At 40.3% G+C, this 17217-nt stretch overlaps 1 protein-coding gene and 1 long non-coding RNA gene across 9 annotated transcripts in view; one reads left to right on the forward strand and one right to left on the reverse strand.

Moving 5' to 3' along the window:
* The window catches only part of scap (SREBF chaperone), a 34095-nt gene that overhangs the window by 8967 nt on the left and 7911 nt on the right, over positions 1–17217 (reverse strand). For all 8 annotated transcript variants that reach the window (XM_080308114.1, XM_080308115.1, XM_080308117.1 and 5 more), the window contains 12 exons: positions 16505–16625; positions 16012–16169; positions 15304–15524; positions 13476–13581; positions 12025–12197; positions 9226–9352; positions 7417–7529; positions 7235–7329; positions 6985–7083; positions 6435–6647; positions 5660–6045; positions 5026–5175 (listed from right to left, as the gene is read on the reverse strand). In XM_080308114.1, the coding sequence (XP_080164240.1) occupies positions 5026–5175; positions 5660–6045; positions 6435–6647; positions 6985–7083; positions 7235–7329; positions 7417–7529; positions 9226–9352; positions 12025–12197; positions 13476–13581; positions 15304–15524; positions 16012–16169; positions 16505–16625 (1962 nt within the window). The remainder of the gene's footprint in view (positions 1–5025; positions 5176–5659; positions 6046–6434; positions 6648–6984; positions 7084–7234; positions 7330–7416; positions 7530–9225; positions 9353–12024; positions 12198–13475; positions 13582–15303; positions 15525–16011; positions 16170–16504; positions 16626–17217) is intronic.
* LOC145431855 (uncharacterized) lies at positions 7448–9749 on the forward strand. Its single transcript, XR_013912161.1, has 2 exons — positions 7448–8320; positions 9673–9749. It is a non-coding gene; the product is annotated as an uncharacterized LOC145431855 (long non-coding RNA).

Raw genomic sequence — 17217 nt, forward strand, 5'->3', positions numbered from 1 at the left:
GTGTACTTCTGTTAGCTTTTAAAAACACTTTAACTGCAATAACAGGAGAATTACTGGCAGCAGAAACGAGTTGGGGAACCAACATTGACACACAGTTGCTTATTTACACATCCAGCACCTCTGGGGCAACGTTGCCATTTATTTGCAGTTTTACTCATGTTCACAATATAAACGGCAAAATATTCACTTTCTTTTAGCTCCGTTTTGGACTGTAGCCACTTGTGAGGGAGATGTGTAGCTCATTGGTTTCTGGTGATGATGTAGTGGGATTTTTGAACTTGTTCAATACAAACAGATGAACAGCAGTGAGAATGAACAGGAGGAAACTTGAGTTTGCATTTCAGTCCTTGCCATGTACTTTTATTTATAAACTCATTTTAGATGTTACTCTAAAAAAAAAAAAAAAAAAAAAAAAAGAAGAAACAGCACAAATGATGATGAACTCTAATCCTGTCTTCAGACCTATTACACACTACGGTTACTTCACACAAACATCCAGCGGTTTTCGAAGGTAAAAATCAGAAACAGATGAGATGGAGTCAGTATTAACTGGTTCAAACTGTGTCATTAACTTTAACCACTGATTGCACAATTTTTTATTTTAGCTGTCTTTTTTCCTGTTTAAAGTTGCTTTTGATCAAGATGGTTTTAAAAGGAAATATAATTTCCCCATGTCTTTCAAAAAAGAGAAGAAAAACTTGTGTTAAGCGGAACACTGGAAAGCTCTTCTTGTGTTAGTCTGTGAAATCGCTCGTGTATGATCACACAAAAGTAGGATGAGAGACTTTATCCAGTTCAAAACTTCTCTTAAACAAGACAAGGCTACGCTGACTCGTTTGTTACATGTAAAGATCTTTGCTCCAGATTAAAAGTACAGAGAATTCCCTTGTAACACCTTTATCAGTCTGGCCTTCCATCTATCGAAACCAGTGTTGATGTCAGTTGCCAATTCCCAACTGTGAAGGTCACGACCCCGACCAAACTGCTGATAGCAATCATATCTGCAGTCCAAAGATGACCAAAAACATCACACTTATGTCAAGGTGACAGACTGGTTTACACAACACGGTACAGTGTTGTTGCGGCAGATAGATGAGGCTGTTATAAGCTGATAAAGCTGGAAAGGACAGTGAATCGGTGTCTCTGAACCTCCCTCTAAGATAAAAGAACATTATCTTCCCATTTTAGCAGCTTTATTGGACTGATATTGTGTGTATACACACACACACACACACACACACACACACACACACACACACACACACACACACCCCGATTGCTCATCATTGTTGTGTAAAAGAACACTTCTAGTCTTAAGACTGATTTGCTAAACTACAGAATTCACAAATTTTAACCAAAGTTAAAACTTTAATTTCCATAAAATAACAATCTAACAACATTTCTAATGGTGTTGTACCTTAAGTACTATGGTAAACTGGGGGTGAGCTTAAACGTGCTCGCCAATGTGCCATGCCACTGACAGCTAGTCTAGTTGTAGTGAGAGTTTCTGCAGTTATGTCTAAAATTGTATTTTTCACTGTGACTTTGACCTCTGACCAAAGTCATCACTGAAGTCTATGCTAACACTGAAGAAATTCCTAAGATATTCTTGTACAGTAAATACTTCCCACACAGGATTAGCCCATTGTCCCTGAATGTGTCACCTGCTAGGGTAAGGAAAAAAAGCCCCACAAAAAACACTGACAAAGCCTGTAAAGTAAACAAGTCAGCCAGGCTTGGCCAGTTAGAGAATACGAATACTTGCTAAAGACGGAGATAACCCCTGGCATTATTAGAATACACTAGGGCTGCTCGATTATGGCAAAAATGATAATCACGATTATTTTCACTGAAATTGAGATCACGATTATTTGACGATATTTATTTAACCCTTTAAGACCTACCATAGAACCAAGTCCGCCAGAGCTTATATTATTTTTTTTGTACATGCTGTAGTGCCATTTGTGGGAGCATTTCAAGTTGCTATACATCAATACAACTGTTATAGCCCATATTTTGCATTAAGTCCATAGTAACTACATTAATTGCAAACAAGTGCAATAAACTACAAAAAAAATTGAAAATCGTTTTTGTTTTGTTTACATATATTTCTACTTGGAGAAATTTAAGAGGTTTATCCCTCAAAACTTTAAATACAAAAAAGTTGCAAAAAATAGTTTACAACAACAGGAAATTTATTTTGAGTGTTGTTGGGTCTGTGTTTCCACAAACCCCGCTAATTCTAGAGACTTATTCATCATGAAGAAAACAAGACAGTCGATCGATCCATTACTTGCACAAGGGAGGCCTCGTCTGTGTCCAGCACGACAAAGAACCCCAATGGTGGCCTCCTCTCGCTGCCTTTTATTGACAATCCTCAAACAATAGTTTACAAAGCACCTCCCCTTGCAACCACCCTTTGGTTACATAGACAAGGCACTGTGTGTGTGTGTGTGTGTGTGTGTGTGTGTGTGTGTGTTACCTCCTGCTGACCAAAGGGTCATAAACCCAGGAAGTTTACATCAAAAGAAACAGATCTTTCAGATAGGATGTATCTACAATAAAACCTCCCCCAGCACAGAGTGGCTGGAAAGGTGGTCAGGATCAAAGAGATGGCTTTGATCCTACTGCTTAAACTAAGACTGTACAAATTTAAGAAACACAATGGCAACATTCAACAATTAGACTTAACAAGTGTCTTCATAGTTTTATTTTGGAGATACAGCAATTTTTATATACTGCAGGAAAAACAAAAAAAACAATCCTATGATGCAAATTTGCAAAGAAAACAGCAGGTGCATCAAAATAAACTATTTCCAGCTGTGCAATTCGAGTTCTAAGCATCCCAGCAACTATTCAGAAAAGTATAGAGTCAAACATGACTTATAAAAACACTAGTATAAGTATAGTATAGTATAGTTTTTTACTTAAGGCCTACAAGTAAAAAACTACATTTTCCGCAAAAATGACATCACTTCCGGTTTCGGGCAGGAAATGCGATAGTTCGAGTTGAGTCTTTTTCAAAGTGGGAAGTGTTAGGAACAGCTGATGGATCGGCAAAGCGTGTTTCTGGAATATTATGTTTTTGTTCCTGCAAGCGCTTTTTATGCAATTTTGGCAAAGCTTTATGTGGAAGGAAACCGTGACCGAGGACAAGCTGATGGCATAAGATGTAAGTACAACTCCTCCGGTTTCATATGCAAAACAAATTATTGCGCTAGCTTAGCGGTTCAGGTTCTACAGGGATTTAAAAATAGTTACGCAAAACGGAGTGTGCTGCTCTGACCGGCTTTAAAGGGTTAACAATAACAATGTATTGAATAATGACTTTAAAAAATAATATAAAATAGTGTGCAAATACTGATAACAGTGCAAATGTTTGCAATATAAGAAATAAATGAAAAATGTAAACATCTATGTTTAGTCAACTTTGCAGTGTTGCTCTGTGGTGCAGCTACTACATCGTAGCAAAGTTTACACACTGTCTACTTGATCCACGTCTAACTCCGCCAACCCATAATGTTCCCACACCACTGAAGTTTTTTTTTTTTTACCTCTTTTCAACCAACGGCAGTCACTCTCCTCTCCAAATAACTTCTGCTTAGCTTTCCGAGCTTCCCTCGGGTCCTCTTAATTGTTGTGACGCGTGTTCGAAATGGAGAGCGGTGCGCTTGACTTACCACACGGAGCAGCGCGAGTGTAAAGCATGAGGGAGGGTCTAATAATCGGCTCAGTCATTTTTAATGATCGTTGAAAGCCCAGATCGTAATCGTGATTAAAATTCGATTAATTGAGCAGCCCTAGAATACACACAAAGAAACTGCATTTTCACCTCACATAAAAGATTACCATCAGCCCAGCAACAGTGAACACTAAGCCAAGCATGAAACGTAGGTGCTCTACTTTTTGTAGGTGTAATCCCTTCTGTGTTATGTCAACTTAAATACTGTAATAGAAAATACATCTACAGCACTGACAAGTTTAAAAGTAACTTAAAATGTTTTTGATTTTGAGAGAAGTGTCATGATTTCTCTTTGCAAGACCTCCAAGAGCAGTTCCGCAGACAGACTAAGACTGCAGCTGAAAAAAAGAGATTTTAGTCCAAAATTATGTTATTTCATGTCTGGAAAACTAAACCTGAATGGCTCAAATGCCCTAAATGCTATTGTACTTCACTGCTCCAACTTCAGCAAAACTGCAGAAGGAACTTAAAGGCTTCAGTGTCCAAGGTGCAATCGGTTCAATGACACAGGTACAAAGTGTGAAGGTCAAGGTCCTTTACCTGCCATGGCCCCTATTTACACTCAGCTGTGTGACGTCAAGGTTTGTTTTTTTCTAACCATGTGCAAAAACAGTGATCGCTAAACTGAACTGAAACTAAGAAAAGCTAGGGCCTGAAAAAGATATCACTCATTCAATTAGGCTAAGAAAATTATGTTTCTTTGTAAATTTGTCTAAAAAAAAAAAAAAAAAAATTATATGAACTCATAAAAACAATCAGAGCTGGTTCATCTGTACCTTCTTTCATAAGATACTAATTAAGGCAGGTAATTTAGCATTCAGAGGATTCTGAGATTTCAGCATTTCCCCCTTATTTCGTTAAGCATGTGTCTACATATTACACATAAATAACTTCCTCATGAACTAATAATAACAGCAGGAACCCAAAACAACAAGTACCCAAACAAGCGGGGATTAACATGACCCAACAGGTGGTAAGCTGCCCTGCCTGTAGATCCTACATGCATATATTTGGTCAGATCAACATTTTCACAGAAATCCTTTCATTTCTTGTTTGGAGAGCTGTAGGAGGCTTATGTTGCTTTGAGAAACGTCCTTTTCAATGCGAGTCTCTAGAATAGTAGGGGCAAACAACTCAAGTAGCCACACTGATGGAAAATCTGCTGGATTTAAATAATCAAAAGTTACCCTTTTAACACCTTAAGGCATGCAGGTTTATCAAAGAGTTTGTGAGGCAGTTCAAACTTAAAGCGGGTAGATGTCTGTGTCTTTCTGACTACTAACTTGTAGAGGGTGAGGTCTGTCTGCAAGTCAGCAGAAACCTTGAGAATGGGTGGTTGAGGGTGTCTCGTGTCCTGAGGGTGACGTGCGTCAATGGCCTCCTGGGGTGTCAGATGAACAGTGATTGGGATGACAGGTAAGATGCTAATGTACCTGTAAAAGGACAATAACATAGTGGACATAATGAAGCTGAAAGAAACATCGAAGCAGAATTAAAGACTTAAGAAAAAAAAGAAACAAAAAAAAAATTGTTCCTGGCTTTTACACCTTTAAAGTGGGAAAGTGTTTGTTTGACAACGCATAAGCACATAACTGAAGTAGGTTACTTGTTTGTAGCTGCATTTTCCATGTGGAGAATGGCTGACAGAAATTAGTTGTTCTTTTTGTCCAGCTTTTATTTGGAGTTGATATAAACTTCATAATGCAGCATTTCATTTTGCAGAAACATCCCATACACGCCAGGAATGAAGCAACACATTATGCTGCACCAGTATCATAACGAGGCAAGAAAATCTAAACTGCTTTGCTTGCTTTTATGGAAAATTTGGGATCTCCACTACAGTGTAATATACCGTTTCCCAATTAAGAAAATAACAGACTGACGAACAACAACAAAAAACTCCCCAGCAGCACTCGCCTTTTTGCTAAAGTGATGTTGTAGTAACTGAAGAGTGATGGCCAGTGCCTGAAGGACAGTCTCCTCCATCCCTCCTCATCCTCCTCCCCCCAGGTGATCTGAGGTACAGCGGGTGGGGACTGTGGAATGGGCCCTGCCCTTGGAGGGCCATGATGTCCCTGCGATTGGTTCTCAGGTAAAGGAGTTGGATCTGGTGCACGATGGATGCTCAAGGTGCTGGTAGGATCCCCACCTCGAAAAACCGGGGCCACTCCCAGGTGTGGGGGCAGACCACCTCCCCCGGTGTCGCCTAAGGGGCTTTGTTCAGACACCTGTGCAGCCAGGTAGGTGCGGATTCCAGCTGGGTCGGTATACACAAGGATACCAATCCAGATCACTGTGCCAGCCTAAAAATGAAAAAATAAAAAGGTCATGTTGATCAGTTAGCTGGAATATGTGGCCAGCTTCATTTTACATCAAGCTGATATTTACTTAATTTAGACCACTTTAACCTAATGTATGTATATGCTTGTATTAAACGAATCCACCTTACAGTATAGGCATCTTTACATACATTGTTGGCTTTATGTAGGCACAGCAATAAGCTTGCAGACTGTAAAAGCTATTCTGTTAGTTTTAAAGCTGAAACAGACATTCACCCCCCCACCCAAAAAAAAAAAAAAAGATCTTGTCAGTCTTTGCCATTGTATGAAAGAATTAGAAGCTGACAGTTGAAGACAAATGGCAGCAAAGTGCACAAAAACATTTACAGTCAGTTCTGAATTTGTCTTCTCACCATGATGATGCGCTGAGCCAGGCGCGTGCGAGCCAGGAAGTACACCACACGCAGCCTCTTGGGGAGCCTCAAGTTTCTAAAGGCTGGTGTCTGCAGAGTGATTGTATGCGGAGAGGGTCGCGGTGGAGGGGGTACCTCACGTGTACGCAGGGGGCCTGGCTTGGGTGGAGGCATACCTGCTTCAGCTGGCAGGCGGCGGTTCAGGTCAGCCAGCTAAAGGGAAATAATGAGGTTCACACATTTTTTTTTTTTTTTTTAAAAACATCGTTTTTTGTATTTTAAGTCAACTTCACAATACATGCTGAAAATATCAAGAGTGATTATGTGTCTCAGTGCTGGTTGTGTTTTTTTGTTGTTGTTTTTTTTATTTTAAACTCAGTTCTTGCCTGGTGCACAAAGGTTTACATCACATAAAACTCTTGCTACTTAAATCTAATGTTGAGTCCAGCATATTAACTGTGTGTGTGTGTGTGTGTGTGTGTGTGTGTGTGTGTGTGTGTGTGTGTGTGGGGGGGGGGGGGATTTGAAAGTATGCATATGCGTTTCTCACCTCCATGCGGCGAATGTCTATAGATAGTACAGTGGTGAAGAAAAACATCTGCAGGAAGAAGTCAGACACCAGCCCCACAACAGCAAATAAACAGAATTCCTAAAATAAACAGAAGAGACATTAACCACATAGAAGCATTTCCCACCTGGCTTGATTTAGCATTATGCTTTGCTTATTTAATAACAATAACTTTAACTACAGTTTTCTCCTGGTGCACTTCCTTCAACAGTTCCAGCATTTGTCCTCTTACCTGGATAGCTGGCACAAGAGTGAAATATCCAATGAGGATAATACACAGCTCAGTGGCCATATTCTTCATGATAGACCAGCTCTCATTACTAAGGCCTGAAAAAACACAACAACAATCAGGGAAAAATAAAGAAATGCACAATATTTAATAAGCCATGACTAAACTACATTCTCCAAACTTACCTTGAGCTATGCGCAGTTTGACCTCGAGGTCGACAGGGGTGGAAACCACAGACTTGGTGAGCACCAAGACGTTCTCCAGCCCGATTACCACCACCAGATAAGGGAAGATCTCACTGCAGGGAGAAAAATAAAATACCCTCAACTTTGAGTACAGTTATCTTTGGTAATATACACTTTCACCACATTACCACTGTGTGGAATTCTGTTTAAATTACAAACACAAATGTACTTTAATAATGCAGCCGCCAAGGCACCGAGAAAATGTATGTGGTCCACTCCTATGTTTTGTTTGTTTTTTAGTTATAAAATCAGTCATTTAGGGTTCAATTTCTTTTTTTCTTTTTTTTAAATTCTTGGCCCACATAGCTGGGAATTTCCCTGAGATTAGTATGTGTGACAGATTAGTTTGACAGGATAGATAAGCTTTAGATGAGGCAAGTGTATAACTGGGTCACACACACACTCAGTAACACTGTACATAATAAAACACACACACACACACCCAACACTATCTGTATCTCACCAGCTTTGTGTGTGGAGTCGATTATGACTCTGCAGATTTGCATGTTGCAGTCATAGTTTTGGTACGTTGGCCTTGATGTGTGTTTATGCAAGCACATGGCCTGGGCATTCACAGCCCATGGAGGACTTGCATGGATCTTAGTGGCTGGTTAACAGTACCACTGTCACGCCATGAGGTCTGCTTCCTAATAAACAGCTCACGATTGGACAGCCATTAAACGTCAGTATCTGAATACATCTGCCCCATATTTCAGTCCATCCCACTTCCACACAGTGTTCTTCCTTTTTCATACACACTAACACGCTGTTTGCCCACATGAAGTGATCATTAACAGAACTCCATGTACGATCAATACAGAAGAAGAGGAAAGTCAAAAGTCAGGTACGTGCACGTGAGTTGGTAAAAATAAGGATACAACTGACAGCCAGCTAGAGGTGTTAACATTAACAGGATATATTTGAATGTCAGTAAGAGCAGGAGAACAATGAAATTACTGCAGACATAATTTCAGTAGTGATTCACAAGTTAAACTCATCCTTCAACCTCTTAAAAATATTAGCTAGTAAGTGTTTTCAGGCTGCCGCAAAGAGTTGACTCTGTTCATTTGGACATAGTGTTTTCAGAGAGTTTCCTGAAAACGCTACATCCAGACGTACAGAATGAATTTTTTAGGACTTCCTTACCTGGATGATTGAGCGTGCATGAAGACAGCTTTTAGGCTGGTTTAAACAGCATTCATAATAAAGAAAATGTACTGTAAAAACAGTTCATGCACTTAAAAGTGTAAGGAGCATTCAAGTGCTAATCACTACAGTCTGAAGTTAAAGCTACTGTGGAAGGTAAGTGCAATAGCACTGGAAGCTACTTCAGTTAACTAACATACAACGATGCCATATGCATTAGTTTCTACATGCAAACACGAGAAGAAAACAAAACAAAACAATGTTTTACTTTAAAAAAAAATGGCACTGACTGTAATGAAACTGATTCCTTGCTTTGGTGTAATCAAGGGAAACAATGAGTATAAGTCATGAAAGTACAAGTACCAAGTTGCTCTCAGTGATGCAAACATACATTTTTGCTGCGTCTTGATTAAACTGTTTTCTTGGCTGCCTGATTTTTGAAACAGTCTCTGCATTCCTTGGCTTAAGTTTTAGGCTGAAATCTAATAAGCATCTGCTGCCAAAATGGCATGTGCGTTACTGTTCCTGGCAGATGAACAAGAGCAGAGACCAGACCCCTTTAGTAATCTTCAGACACTCAAGTATGTAGAAAATGGTTTTTACCCTCCATTAAGTGTGGGTGTCAGTCCAAACAGTGTACACAGACCCACAGACATGAGCAGAGAGCTGAGCACTGTGACCACAGCAGCCAGAGCAAGGCCCCACTTAGATTTCACCATGTCGATCTTACCTGCAAGGAAGAAAAAGATGATATGTTGAGGACTGTACAACTATTCAAATCCTCAGCCAGACCTTGTCTTAAATCAAATGATGGTGATCATGTAGAGAAGGCGTTTAAGCATTTCCAAAATTACATTTCTAGATGGCAGGTGATGACACTGAACACTAGGCTTGCTGATAAAATATGCAGGGGTTATGAAATGAAACTGTACAGGCTATCCATTTCTCAAACTTGCAGGTTTTCTTTGAAATGACAATTCTGAAAATGACTACACTGTAAAATAAAACAGCAGCTGCATATTGTTGTAACAGATGTTTGTTCAATTACAGTTTTCCAAGGCAGCCTCAAGTGTACACTCTGATTTTCCAGACTGGAAGGAGAGGTCTTTCTCAGAAGGGAACAGATAGCAAAACAATGGTGAGACAAATAACTGAACTTTCTGACCCCGATGTATCAAAAATAAGAATGAAACTTAAACAGATTTAACATAAGAAAGAAAGCTCCGTTTTATTATCGGAGCAAAGAAACATCGTGGACCCTTCTGACCTCTCAGCTTTCCTCGAACCTCAGGAGAACAGAAATAAAGACTGTGTGCTTCATCTTTCTCACACATTCTTTCCACTGTCTAATGCTGCACAGACCGTTTCATATCACACGTCCTAAATAAAATTCCCTTCTTTTTACTGTTTAATGTGAATTTCATGAAGAATTTTTCCTTAAACTGTACTTTGCGCAGCACCACTTCACTGTCTGAGACACTAGCAGCCCAGTCTGCTCTGACGTGTAATCAAAGTTTCTTCACTTTTCAGTTGGCATAAAAGTCAGGCAATGTTGGTTACTATGCTAAAAACAAAAAACAAAACAAAAAACCCCTATGAAAAATGCTAAAAATCTGAATCATAGAAAAGCGACATGCTAAATATTTCTCTGGTGGTCAAAATTACAGCACAGCCATTTATTCAACATCTCTGAATGGTTACATTTTCAGAGGATATCAGCATTTTACTAGCAAAGTGAAAAATTGTGTTTGCATTGATTGTAATGGGTTTTGTGTGTGTGTGTGATTTCTTGCTTGTTTCACTGTTTAACAACAAATATTGTGTTACTGAGAATTCAAAACAGCATGAACGTGCCAAGAGCAGGAAAGATGTGCTAACAACAAACATCAAGGTATTTCTCTGAAGCTTTGGAGATACTGACATCAAAATAAAACCTTACACTTGTGTTTACCTCATGTTTTCTGTGATCACAAGGTGTTCCGGTATTATTATAGAATATTATGGCTCTCTTTTGGGTTCATTAAGAAACATTACCGTAATTGTCGGGCTATAAGCTGCTACTTTTTGCACAAGCTTTGAACCCTGCGGCTTTTAGTCAGGTGCGGCTTTTCTATGGATTGTCCGTGATTTTTGTGATATCGTAAGACGATTTGTTTTGTTTGTTCCGCTGTTGTACGGCACTACGTTGCCTGGCGGAAGGATCGGGGTTCAAGAGTGGTATGTTAGTCACATGTCCGTCCGCCAGGCAACGTAGTGCCGTACGAAGTAGCGCGAAAAACAAACTTCAAAGTAGCGCTATGCGTTCAGCGGGAGGTGTGGATGATGAGCGGCGATAAACTTGCGAAAAGCAAGTTATGCCCAACTCCACCGGTGGAATCTGACAGCGTGGAAAAGTGTGAAAACATCCACGATCACCAACGGATTTTGAAGGGCTGGACTGATGATGGAGAGGAGGACACCGCCACGGCCCTTCTGAGGGTGTTCGACTCTGACACTGACAACGAAGGAGAGAAGCTGAGAGTGGATGACGAAGCCATCCTGAGCCTGTTCGTTTCCGACACTGGAGGAGAGGACTTTGGTGGTTTTAGTGCGCAGGAAGAAGAGAAAGATGATGGTGAATGACTGACTTTTCTTCTTGTTAAAGCCGTGTCACTGCACCTGAGCCTAAAAGGTAGTCCGAATCTATTTTTCTGGTGTGCTGTAGGTTATTGTTATGTACTACATGTGCAAATATGTACCCATAACTTGTTTTTCAAAATATTAATAAAAGGGGTGTGTCTCCAAACAGCCATCTCTTTCCTGACAATTCCTTTGTGCACATTCTCTTACATATGATAAGTCAACATTGAAACACCTGCGGCTTTTGGTCAGGTGCGGCTAATGTATGTACAAAACAGGATTTTCCCCTGATTTTAGCTTGTGTGGCTAATATTCAGGTGCGCTTTGTAGTCCGGGAAATACGGTAGTCTCATTGAATAATTATCTAAATTATTATACTGCAATTACAAGTGCATATCAGGAGCCAAATGTGAGTAATTTAACCACCTTGCAGGTGAAAATTCATTTGAGTACTTGGACGGTGTGTGTGTCTGTGTGCACGAGTGTGTGTGTTTGTTCCCTGAGCTAATGTTTGTGCTGGCAAGCTGCCGATGGTTTGGTGGCTGCATTCTTACAGCGGTGTGCAATGTTCCCATGTGAGGATTATCCCTGCAGCAGACAGGGACAACCTTGGCACCCAAACACTTGTGCACACAAAAGGGCACAGCACGTTTTGCCCTCATTCTCTGGCACTTTTCTGTTTTAACTATGGTGAGGTGTGCAAACAAGTGGTAGTGGTGGGGGGAGTCGAGATGTTTGAACATGCACCGAGTACAAAGCAGATTTAAAGGGAGTTGGACTAACGTGTAGAGAAGTAGATGTAGGCAAAAAGAATGATGTATGTGGTGACGAGCGGGATGAGTTCAGCAATGCCGATCTCCTCCTTGAAGTGGACGTGAACCATGTGGTCATCTCTGAGGGTGCAGTTGGCAGATGGGTGAAGCTGCTTCAGCCGGGCCCGTAGGCTGCCTAGGAACCTGGACACACAAATAACAATTAATCATCGTCACATGGAGTAACAAACTTCATCACTCCATTTTTAATTTTGAGAAACAGACACTTTGCCTTGAGGGACAGATGCCATTAATCCAAGGAGAAGACAGTTCTGACTATTTATGCCGTTCTATTGAAAAAGTGAAATACAATAAAATGCAAAACCTAAGTCACAGACTCCTACTCTGTTCAGGCTCCAGAGTTAGTTTGTAGATCTCAGTTTCAGTTAGTTTCCAGAGTTGGTTTGTTCTTTTAGTTTAGTTTTTAATGCATAGAAACATAGTTTGACCGTGGGCAAGCCCAGAACAGACAGACGATACAACAGAAAACACTTTCCAAAAGACACTTGACTCAAAGTCATGGAAACATCCCAGTCTCACGCTCCTCAAGCTTCTTCTCTGAAAATTTTAGTAAACTACAAAAGATTGAAATTTTTCCAATTTAGTTCCATTAGTAAAATATATATTTCTTAACTCATTCACTGCCATTGACGTCTATAGACGTCAATTACGTTTTTCAATGGGAGGGGCCAGAATACTACCTCGGGCAGCTTGTCAGTGAATCTTATTTTTTTATATATTTGTAAATAAATTGTTTTGATAAAACATAACCTTTCTCAGTGTTATTTCTGTTTTATAGAAGTGGAAAACTATTTTATATGTTAGAGGTGTCACAAAGCAAGAAATATTAGTGTCAAAGGCACTTTTCTGCTTGAAATGTATTTTTCACAAAAAGCTCGTTTTCTCCCTTTTTTTGGTCAAAACAGGCATTTTTGGTGGAACCCCCCTCTCTTCTACAGCTGATTACTAAAGAATGGAAAATGGTAGAAACAAGCTTTTTTTTTGGATGAAAGAAGAGAGTCTGTTCTTCATTTTGGTAGGTTCAGTGTTTATATGATCATAACACACAGTTTTCTGTGGCTCTTCAAAAATGAGTGGAAATGCTCAAAAACCCTGGCAGTGGGGAGTTACCTGATTTGAAAATGGCTGGCAGTGAATGAGTTAAGTGTAGTTTGTAATTATTATTTTTTATTTCTGTTTACCGATTTTAACTCTATTAGTTTAAAGTTTAAGGAAGTGTGTATTTTGTGTCTTAAGCTTTTTCTAAAGCAGCATTACCGTCCAAGAGTCACAGAGTTAGAGATGACAAAAATATGAAACGAGAAAAAAAACAAAAAACTAAATTTTCCAGTGACATCCCTTAAAACTAAATTTAAATAGAACTGGCTTTTAGTTTACTGTTCTATTGCCTTTGTAACTCACCTTGCATCATAACTGGATAGAACTACAGTGATTGTGTAGGTCACCACCCTCTTCCTGTTGTAGTGACTGACCCCCGAGTACTTCACAGGAACCCCGAACAGCAAGTCTAAAACACACACAGTAAACATCTTCATGTAAATAGACTCTTCATATTCTAGTAACAGACCATCTTTTTACAGATCACTTTAGGTTGACCACTGTTTATTTATTAGTCACCAGCCAAACATTCTCAAAGCCCTTAGGTCTGTGTCAGAACAGATACAGTTACCACTTCTTTATGAGAATGAAAAGAAAAGAGAAGTTTTAGAGCAGTTTTAGGCTTAGAAAGCTTTGTGGGAATCTGCTGTTGTCACCAAGTTCTTTTGATCTTAGTCACAACACAAGGAAACATCTTAGTGATCAGGAGCACACGTGAAAGCAGGGAAAAAAACAAAAACAAAAAAAAAAAAACCCCAAAACCCTAAGTGACAACATCCTGGTTTCAATAATGAAGTTAAACGACAACTTGAAGCTCACTCGAAAAGCAAATCAATCCATCAGCTCTGGTCTCAGACATGAGGGTGAAGTTATAAAGGAGTAAATAAGTTCAGGAACCAAAATGGCAACTGCTATAAAACTAAAAACTAAGCCATTAGAATGCAAGCCTGGAACACAATCACTAAACTCAGATCCATCCATACGTTCACAAAATGACCTCAAAATACATTCATCCTCACTGACTGCCATCTCTCATAGTTATATATTTTACACTGGGTACCTGGTGGAGTTTGGGGCTCCCCTGCCCTGCAAGAGCAGCTGAAATATAATCCCCAATGTAACCAGGCTGACAAGCCTCGAGTCAGCTCAGTGTGAACAAGCATATCAGTCTAACTTTATCTGACAGACAAGCTGTCCCTGACTATATCTTTAATATCTCTTGAAGTGGCAGATGTGGCAAAATGCTGAAGGGGAAACTTGGTTCACTATGTCAGTGGGTAGCATTTTAAAAGAATTCAATAAGTTCCCAAGGAATGAAACTGCTTGTTCTCTGTCAATACGAAAGCCTCTTAGTTGGCTGATACAACTAATCCCCTGCTCACTACTACCGACAATTACTCATGCTGAATGATGGCAGACTACTTTCAACAAGGCAGTCAGAGTATAACACATTCTTTTCCCCTGCACTTTAACAGACTATACAACAGGCACGAGGTACTCAATATGGTGACCACCAATGTCAGTTTCTGACAGACTATTTAAAAATGCCTGTAGTTCAGAATGAATTAGTCATCTCATGGATCATTGCATGGCAAAAAGCAATAACACAGGCCAGACTGGAGCTTTCAGATTTTGTCAAAATAAAAAAAAATGCTCCCACACCTACTGACAGGCGTGAGAACATTTCGGACACAATGACAATGTCCTATTGTATTACGATTTGTTAATTTCTTAATACATCGATTTTCACAAGGACCAGTTAAGGAAGCACTGAAGCTCTAATCTTGGGCACGCTTCAGGATGACACCACATGCTCTGTGGACGGTGACAGAGACTTTGTCTGAACACATTCACTTAACCACTCCTTGGCAGGGTACGCAGTGATCACACAAGTCACACAGTTGGTTACAGTAACAATTATTAGAATGTGAGTAGAACCTCAAAAAGAAAAATGTCCAAGGGCTTTTTCTGAGTAGAATATGGTAGCAGACCAAACTGAGTTATATTTATGTACTCGCTTGTTGATCAAAGGTCTGTCAAGGGAATGGTTTGTTAGCAATACTGTACACAGAACCTACTGCACACACACGAGGGGAGGCCACTACTGAATCAGAGCTTTCCAAATTACTACCTCGCAATGTCGCTGAGGTGTGCAAGCCTTTCGGTTCATGTTTCTGGATGGTCTTGAGGGGGTCGGGGTCCGAGTCAAACAGCTCCCGTTGGTTCTGCCAGTAGTTGCCAGGAGAAACAAGAAGGCAGCCATGCTCTGGCAGCACCGACTGCATCCGCCGTAACCCTGGAAACAGATCTGTCACCTGGAGACACAAAGACTCCAGACTGCGAATGCCGGAGCTGACAAGACAAGAACGAGACAGCGGTAAAGACAAGAGAAGAGGAGGTGTGACAGAAGACGAGGAAATCAATGCAGTACAGCTCACGGATACCAAATGCTCCTGGAATAAATGAGATTTAAATAAACTAATAAAGTATTGAACAGCAATAAATCGTTAATGTAAAAATAGTTAAACAAGTATTTAATTGAAACCAGAAGCACAAAAGCAAAGCAAACTGTTCTGGGAACTATCATTGATACAATAGATTAGTCAAACAGAACAAACCATAAACTTTGTAGTTTACAACAGATCAATAACTCAAGGTCATTGATGTTTATCTCCCCCCCCTTGGACTAAACTCAAAGAAGCTTTTGGTTCACAGCTTTCCTTCCACAGCCCTCTGCTCTAGTCTTTCCTTATACTTAGACTACACTTCATAATGTAGTATTTTTTCATTGTGTTACTGCAAATTTACCACCGTCACATATCAGTGCACCCAAGCTTACCTGTCGGAGTGAACATGGTTGCGGATCTCTTCCAGCAGATTGAAGACTCGACCAAGAGGCGACCGAAAGACATCCACCGGCACCAGGCTGTTGTCCCATGGAGACACTGCTGCCTTCACCAACACCTGCTGGATGTAGGCGACCGGAGGACCCCGGTACTAGGGCAAACATGTAGGCAACTTATTAAGAAACAGATTGTGATTAAGTACAATGAACCAGCTACTACTGCTGACTGATTTTAATATTAGTATTTAATATTAACTAAAAACGTATTCTTTGTTTCTTATTCCCCTTGTTACAGCAAATTAAAACTAGTGTTGACAAATCGTGTGAGCCACTGTTTTACTATTTATGAGCCTCCAGCTTTGCCCAGCCATCATTTTTGAATATTCAAGCCTAAGATTAAAATGTATTTCAGGTTTGAATGCCAAAGCTTAAACACATCCCAAGGAAATAAAACAAATCTTATGGATTTCATGTTTTTTTCTCCTACCCAGTCAAGGCGCTCTCCAAAGTCACCCTGAGGCTCATGGAAAGGAACGCTGTAGTCTCGCAGCCCTGTGGTGAACTCCACAGGACCCGTCCCAGGGAGGGGGAGCCTCAATAACGGATAGCTAGCAGGAAGAGAATGTGGGGGTGGGGTGGGGGTGGGTTCACATGTCAAACAATAGGAACAAGGGAATTTAGTTCAACTTATATTTATGCATCTACATCCTTTTGTTCATTCATTAATAAATGGAAAAGACATTCTCACTGTAACGCAAACCCACATGCATGCTTTCAAAGAAAGCAGCAGACAGCTATACACTACGGACCAATGAAGCCACCACGATAACGGTGAGTGCTTCCCTGTGATGCATGTTGCAACACTTCTGAGTAGATGAAACCAGCACCTCTGGCTTTTCCTGCCAGATTAAGTTTCATGCGCAACCCAGAGAGACCCGCTCCCTAGTTCTCCTGGAAATGGGCAGGTCTTCAAGAAAACAAACTTCATCTGAGAACCAAACCACTCCCTTCTTTCATTCCTTCTCTGCATGTGTCTATATGTAGAGGAAGCACGTTCAGTTTGAAATGATAGTGTTGAGCAACCCTGAAAAATACCTGAAAGACTGAGCTGGTGGTGGCAACAGAGGTGGATGGAATAAAGCTTTTAAAAGACTCTCTGAAGTGTTTTGGATGTATGCCCACTGTCTTGGTGCTTACTTA

This window comes from Astatotilapia calliptera, chromosome 11, assembly GCF_964374335.1.
Source record: "Astatotilapia calliptera chromosome 11, fAstCal68.1, whole genome shotgun sequence".
NCBI classification, from domain to species: domain Eukaryota; kingdom Metazoa; phylum Chordata; class Actinopteri; order Cichliformes; family Cichlidae; genus Astatotilapia; species Astatotilapia calliptera.